The sequence below is a fragment of the Procambarus clarkii genome, unplaced genomic scaffold (genome assembly GCF_040958095.1).
Source record: "Procambarus clarkii isolate CNS0578487 unplaced genomic scaffold, FALCON_Pclarkii_2.0 HiC_scaffold_1087, whole genome shotgun sequence".
Taxonomy (NCBI): Eukaryota; Metazoa; Arthropoda; class Malacostraca; order Decapoda; family Cambaridae; genus Procambarus; species Procambarus clarkii.
Window position 1 is genome coordinate 1 of NW_027190119.1, and position 8,456 is coordinate 8,456.

An 8,456-nucleotide genomic window follows, 5' to 3' on the forward strand; every position below is an offset into this window, starting at 1 on the left:
GGATGTTCTGTGGGATTCGTTGGGTTATAATATAAAAAACTGTAAACCTTATGCAATATATCATTAACAACATATAGTATGAGGTATTAAAATCTATTGTTCTAGTTTTGTTTAAATTTATGACAATAAGAAAGAGGATTTCCACAGTTTCTTAGCAAACATCTTACATATACGTGAAATATATGGACAGTGTAAATTCTACTAAATCAATCAAATTTATTTATATTCTCAATCATATGCAAATTGGGTATTTGAGCGAGCATGTATTTACCTCTGTTGTTTTTGGTTGTCTCCATAAAAATCCGCTCCTGCTGCACCAGACTCATCACATCCTCCACCTCCACCCAGTACCTCATCTCTGAGGACTCCAGCACCTGCTGTACCAACGTACTCCTACAGGTCGAGCTTACCAGAATCTACAAAGATGACGCATGATTATGAGTGGCCCTCCAATATACTATAAATTACAAAACCACACACATGAAAATGAAGCAACGACAACGTTTCGGCCAAGTATATACACAATTCATGCAAGAAAGTTGTCTGACAGCAAACAGTTCACTTACCTGGGCGTGGGTTGTATTGTCGCCCCAAATATCGAAGTAACCGCCGTTTTCTAGTTCCCGGATCACATCGTTATTTTTTAACACGTCAACACTCCACATCTGTCCACAAACAACATGTTAGATAAAACCTCTACATTTTTGTGGTATTGTGTGCCACAACCCACCACAGTTCCCGACTTCACGGGTACCTATATACTGTTAGATACAAATCTAACTGATGTTAGACAAATCCCAAAGGTTTTCATATAAAAGAAAGATTAATCAATTTACATGGAAATATATGTCTGCTGAGACTGATGGATGCCCACTACTCTCGTAAAAGAAAAGTAAACTTCAGTATGCATTTAAAATTGTTTCGCATAAATAATGCCTTACGTTGTTGAAAGAATGACACTTAAAATTCAAAACCAATAGACACTATTAATGGCGTAAATCACGAAGTAATTACCACGAGATAAATAATGAAAGAAACTCACCTGAATGCTTGCATCGCCCTGGACGAGCGTAGCCAAACACAGGCAAAACACAGGCAAAACAGGCAGCATCTTGGAATACAACAAGCACTGCGGAGACACAAGTACTTAAACCTTTAATCCGTGGTGACACTAAGACACAGAAGCACAAGATGCGAGATTATGCTTCCAGTCGCAGCTTATATTGGCCGGTAAAGGTGAGATTGTAGGGACAGGTGTAATTGGTCCCGCTAGAGTAACGGGTAACATGATTAAAGTATTCAATTTACTGAGAGGGGTATAACAAAAGGAATGTAAAAAAGCTGTAAATATAAGAGCAGTTAGTAAATTGGATAAAGTTTGATTTAGAAAATACCTGGGTAAATAGTGGTTTAGAAATGTGATAGTAGATTTCAGGAAAAAATTATCATACCGGATATTGGATCGCTGCAGTGTTTTATATATGAATTTGAATTATACATGAATCAACATCTATTACGTTAATAGTTATGTCTTTAGTAGATTAAACACACTATTTCAAAACCAGTATTTTTCGTGTGATTTTCCTGTGTCTATCTTTCCCAATTTATATCCATTGTTTCTTGTTTCAGTTGGTACTGATGTTTTAATATCTTTGTATGCTCATTTCCAATATGTATAAAAACAAAATAATGAAAAAAACTTAAAAAGGAATGTATTCCACCATACGAGGCCGCTCTTATTTATATTCAACAAAACTCGTTCATATTATATATCTAATCTAAGAACATCAGATCATACATATACAAAAATCGGTAAGTAGGGAAATTAACAGGAAAGAAGACTCACTATCACTTCAAGTTTATCTAAATAGGGTTTTGAAATGGTCAAAAGATTAGCAGATGCAGTTTTATGCTGATAAATGTAAAGTTCTGAGGCTAGGTAATGATGATAAATTTACAAGTACGAGCTAGACGGTGTTGAGATTGCGAAGTTTGATTGCGAAAGGGATCTGGGTGTTACGATTAGTAAGAATTTAAAACCAAATTATCAATGCATGAATGTTCGAAATGAGGTAAATAGGACACTGGGATTTATTAATCGAAGCGTTAGTAACAAGACACCTGGTATTGTTCTTCAGTAATATCTTGCTCTGGTTAGGGCCCCATTTAGATTATTCAGTTCAGTTTTGGTCGCCGTACTATAGAATGGATATAACATAAGAACAAGGCAACTGCAGAAGGCCTATACGAGGCAGCTCCTATTTATAACCACCCAATCCCACTCATATACATGTCCAACCCATGCTTGAAACAATCGAGGGATCCCACCTCCACATTGAAAATAAGAACAAAGGCAACTACAGAAGGTCTATTGGCCCATACGAGGCAGCTCCTATTTATAACCACCCAATCCCACTCATATACATGTCCAACCCATGCTTGAAACAATCGAGGGACCCCACCTCCACCACGTTACACGGCAATTGGTTCCACAAATCAACAACCCTGTTACTGAACCAGTATTTACCCAAGTCTTTCCTAAATCTAAACTTGTCCAATTTATACCCATTGTTTCGTGTTCTGTCTTGTGTTGATATTTTTAATACCCTATTAATATCCTCCCTGTTATGTCCATTCATCCACTTGTAAACTTCTATCATGTCACCCCTAACTCTTCGCCTTTCCAGTGAATGCAACTTAAGCTTGGTTAATCTTTCTTCATATGAAAGATTTCTAATTTGGGGAATTAACTTAGTCATCCTACGTTGGACACGTTCAAGTGAATTCATCAATCAATTTATTTTTTATGAAATGGGAGACATCTCCAGTCACGCAGGGTGCAGTCGCACCTCAACAGATCTTCAGTATCATCTATTGGTACTAATAATGGCTCAAAAGGGCCACCACTTATGGGCTATTCATGCCCGTGCCACCTTTTGGGTGGCTTAATCTTGATGGCATTATAGGTGGCATCAATCAATCAATTTATTTTCACTTGAGAATGAACCATGCGTTGAGGAGAACCATGAGAATGAGGAGTGCGTTCGCAGCAGGTTTTCTTTTAAACATGTCTCATTGAATATGGCCGCAGATTCAGTATTTACTATCATCTGGTTTAGGGCTTCTATCCCTCTAATTATTTTCCTAGCATCAGAGCTTAGCTGAAAGAGGAGTTCTCAAAAAACTCATTTTCGTTATTTCAAGGTGAATAAAAATAGTTAATTACTATAGAATGTATTACACTTATTTATACAAATTGCACAAAGTTTCGAACCACTATGGTTCATTCTCAAGTGAAAATAAATTGATTGATGCCACCTAAAATGCCATCATGATTAAGCCACCCAAAAGGTGGCACGGGCATGAATAGCCCATAAGTGGTGGCCCTTTTGAGCCACCATATATATATATATATATATATATATATATATATATATATATATATATATATATATATATATATATATATATATATATATATATATATATATATATATATATATATATATATATATATATATATATATATATATATATATATATATATATATATATATATATATATATATATATATATATATATTTATATATATAGTGTGTGTGTGCTAAATGACAGTGGTCCCAGGACAGAGCCTGGGGCACTCCAGTTACACTTACATCTTTTTTCCATTTTGAATTAACACCATTTACACTACCACTCTATTTCTTTAGTTATAGCTATACCCTAATCCATGTTTATAAAGCACTCTTAATACCGTGAGACTCTATCTTTTTAATCAGTCTTTCATGTGGCACTGTATCAGAGTCTTTGCTAAAGGCAAGGTACGCACTTCACAACTGCCTTAACTTAGCTTGAATAAAATGATGAAATTTTTTTTAAACATGAATGGCCATATGTTAAACCATGTTGTGAATCATTTATTAATTTATATTTTCTACATGAAGACGAATGGTATTTGCATATCAATTCTAGTAATTTTCCTACAATAGACGTTAGGCTAATTGGCCGATAGTTTTACGCAAGTGATCAATCTCTTTTCTTAAAAAAAAAATGTCACCTCTTTAGCAACCTTCCATGACTCCGGCACTCTGTCTGACAAATGATTTATTAAATATGGTAGACTGGCTCGAAAAGCTCCCTTTTGCATTTTTTAAACACCCTGAATAGGTCCATTAAAAGTTCTTCGTCCGTCACTGGGGATTTGTTTGGTTTGAGTTCCCTATTTCCTCAATAACATCCTCAATGGTAACAGCTAAACTAGTCAACCTATCCTCGTCCCAACACACATAGACTTGTTTGGCTGAAGGCATAGTTTTAAGTTCCTCTTTAGTAAATACAGAGATAAAATATATATTAAAAATACTACTCATCGCTTTGTCATTATCTGTTATCTGACCAATGTTAACTTTTAATGGACCTATCCTCTCACTAATCTTTGTTCGAATTAACTGAAAAAAACTTTAGGATTTGTCTTTGCTTGCCCTGCTATGGGAACTTCGTAATTTTTTTTTCCCCCGTTATCTCTGTTTTTTAAGGTGCATGTGGAGACTTTTCCAAATATTAAATATAGTAAAAAAAATTTCCCGTTATTTGGCATCAGCGTCGTAAAAAATTCATCCCTATATGTTAAGAAATGGATTTCTTACGAATTTTTTTTTAAATGCGTGCGCGAAGAGCAGCTGCCAGTAGTGGTAACACCTCCTTCATTTTGCTTCTTAGACTCCTACTGTTTGTGTGAAATATACCCTAATTATATTGTTAATATACCTGACTGAATTATGATAAAATAGAAGATAGCATATTTGTTACAAACGGCCGTTAGCAAAACCACGTTGTGAGTCATTAATTATTCTTTTTTCAAGATGCAGAGGAATGGCTTTTGCAATTGTCGATTCAAGCAATTTTCCAAAAATAGACGTTAGGCTAATTGGGCAATTGCTGGAAGAAAGGAACGCCAGAAACGCTGCGCGTGCTAGTTGCTTTACAAGACTGTAATTACCATATTTGTATCCTCACATTCCTTATGTACATTCTTGTATATGCAAAATTTAATAAATAAATAAATAAAGTGATATATCTTCTTTTTCGCAAAATGGTTCAATCCACGATTCCGGCACTGAATAGCAATATGCCAGAAATGGCCCTCATCTTTTCCCTTAAGCCACAGAATGGAAGTGAGGGAATTCGATTCTTTTTAAATGAAGAATAGTTACTGTTGGTTTGAGAAAGCAAATATTGAAATGGAAAATTTGAAACTTTCCATATACTTTATTGTAAAGGTACACTTCTACTTATGTGCAGTGGCTAAAGAAAAGATAACTTGAGCTTCAAACAAATTTTGATACACTATTATAAAGTCAAGTACATAAATACTAAACATATATTCATGTAAATAACTACAACATCAAGTGGAACATCATTATATAAAAAGACCGGTTGTTACATTAGCTAAATACCTGCCTACTGTTGTAAATTTATTTGTTAGACTTGTCTAATAGCAGTTTAAATAAAAACAGGTAGATTTTTTTATTGTTTTATTTTAGGATTTAAAATTCAGATTTAGGAATTACTTACATAAATAATGTTGATTCCAGGAGTAACTCCTGCCTTAGTACCAACCATATGCCATATGTACCAACTATACATATGGCTGCTACTAAGGATTGGTACAGTGACCCGTGTTAGTAATATGACGGACCATGCACATGATACCGGCAGTGGTCTCCATCAGAGTGCTGCTAATATTACTCTCTGAATGAAGAAGTCCATATCTCCCTTTATAAGGGAGATCAATGGTATATATGAACCTATTCTGTGCCTCGGGTGCCAAGTCTTCAGAGGTTAGACCGTACAGTGGTCCTGATTGGCCTATCTCATAATTGATATGTCCACGAGACGTATAGCTCACGGCATGAACAAATACCATAGCCAGAACTTCGTGTTCATGGATGTTTGCTGGAGGAATGTCATTCCGCAACACAGGATAAACGATAGACTGGCCATAGCCTCGGAAAGCTATGAACAGGTCAATGCCACCCACTGTTTCCATGATTGCTTGGAGACCTCGGGTTTCTGGTTCAGTGAAGGGTGTGACGCCTTTGTAAGTCTCACTACAAGGGTCGAATGGAGTGCTGAAGCTCCATTCCAAGTCCATGTCACGGATCAGGCTCACTCCTTTGCACCCTCTATCAAGGTGGGTCTGGCGATTCTTTCTCCACAGCCTAGAGTAAACAATAATGTTAGAATCATGACAATGATTTTTTTTTTTTTAAACTAAAAGGTTGGTATTATTTCCCATAATAAACTGCTATATGTATTATCTCATTACTAGTCACGACTTGGGATACACACGCTTCTGGGCAATAATGTGCAGAGTGTATTGTAAAACTGCAGGGGTCTTTATGACCCCTGCAGTTTTACAATACTTCTGCACTGTGTCTTCTGTCTTCACTGTGCGAGGTTGTGTGGCATGAACACTGCACGGTGTTGCATATCGTGTACACTGTTGACTGACCTGGCACTCTCGGAGGTGAAGGAGTAATGATAGCCGTCCGGGTTGACGACAGGCACGATGTACCACTCCGTCCTCTTCAGCAGGTCTCGCCAAGAATCGTCTGTAATCAGAAGGTTCAGGATATACAGAGAGACGGCAGGAGAGATCCATTCACGAGCATGGATACCTGGAACAACGGGAAAGAGATTGGGAAATAATTAGCTATTATTTTATATTGTCACTTATCATTATTAACTCTATTATCTTACTTATAATTGTTATATTCGCAATATGTTATATACACTGTATTGCTAACTCTATTGGCTATTCAGGACGAACAAGCTCCTCTCTCTTACCAGCTTCGATCCAGATCTTTGTCTTGGGTTCATCGGAGAATGGATCTGTGACTTTAATCACCAGGACTTGGCGCCCCTCCTCCGTGGTGGCTGCCGTTAGCACCTGCACGAAGCAGCCTCCCATTTCCTTCACCCAGTTTATGAACTTCTCGACGTCTGCCGTATTGTGGTAGACGTTCCAATCCATCGGATGTTCTGTGGGATTCGTTGGGTTATAATATAAAAAACTGTAAACCTTATGCAATATATCATTAACAACATATAGTATGAGGTATTAAAATCTATTGTTCTAGTTTTGTTTAAATTTATGACAATAAGAAAGAGGATTTCCACAGTTTCTTAGCAAACATCTTACATATACGTGAAATATATGGACAGTGTAAATTCTACTAAATCAATCAAATTTATTTATATTCTCAATCATATGCAAATTGGGTATTTGAGCGAGCATGTATTTACCTCTGTTGTTTTTGGTTGTCTCCATAAAAATCCGCTCCTGCTGCACCAGACTCATCACATCCTCCACCTCCACCCAGTACCTCATCTCTGAGGACTCCAGCACCTGCTGTACCAACGTACTCCTACAGGTCGAGCTTACCAGAATCTACAAAGATGACGCATGATTATGAGTGGCCCTCCAATATACTATAAATTACAAAACCACACACATGAAAATGAAGCAACGACAACGTTTCGGCCAAGTATATACACAATTCATGCAAGAAAGTTGTCTGACAGCAAACAGTTCACTTACCTGGGCGTGGGTTGTATTGTCGCCCCAAATATCGAAGTAACCGCCGTTTTCTAGTTCCCGGATCACATCGTTATTTTTTAACACGTCAACACTCCACATCTGTCCACAAACAACATGTTAGATAAAACCTCTACATTTTTGTGGTATTGTGTGCCACAACCCATCACAGTTCCCGACTTCACGGGTACCTATATACTGTTAGATACAAATCTAACTGATGTTAGACAAATCCCAAAGGTTTTCATATAAAAGAAAGATTAATCAATTTACATGGAAATATATGTCTGCTGAGACTGATGGATGCCCACTACTCTCGTAAAAGAAAAGTAAACTTCAGTATGCATTTAAAATTGTTTCGCATAAATAATGCCTTACGTTGTTGAAAGAATGACACTTAAAATTCAAAACCAATAGACACTATTAATGGCGTAAATCACGAAGTAATTACCACGAGATAAATAATGAAAGAAACTCACCTGAATGCTTGCATCGCCCTGGACGAGCGTAGCCAAACACAGGCAAAACACAGGCAAAACAGGCAGCATCTTGGAATACAACAAGCACTGCGGAGACACAAGTACTTAAACCTTTAATCCGTGGTGACACTAAGACACAGAAGCACAAGATGCGAGATTATGCTTCCAGTCGCAGCTTATATTGGCCGGTAAAGGTGAGATTGTAGGGACAGGTGTAATTGGTCCCGCTAGAGTAACGGGTAACATGATTAAAGTATTCAATTTACTGAGAGGGGTATAACAAAAGGAATGTAAAAAAGCTGTAAATATAAGAGCAGTTAGTAAATTGGATAAAGTTTGATTTAGAAAATACCTGGGTAAATAGTGGTTTAGAAAT

General features: G+C 36.8%; 1 protein-coding gene across 1 annotated transcript; it reads right to left on the reverse strand.

Annotated features, from left to right (window-relative positions):
• Positions 1-271: 271 nt before the first annotated feature.
• Positions 272-8,149, reverse strand: LOC138362024 (carboxypeptidase B-like; the record flags this gene model as incomplete). Its single annotated transcript, XM_069320963.1, has 9 exons — positions 8,081-8,149; positions 7,605-7,703; positions 7,310-7,454; positions 6,851-7,045; positions 6,516-6,681; positions 5,700-6,222; positions 1,043-1,129; positions 567-665; positions 272-416 (listed from the first exon to the last, which is right to left on the reverse strand). Coding segments are annotated over exons 1-9 (1,528 nt in total), but the record flags the coding sequence as incomplete, so codon positions are not given.
• Positions 8,150-8,456: the final 307 nt, after the last annotated feature.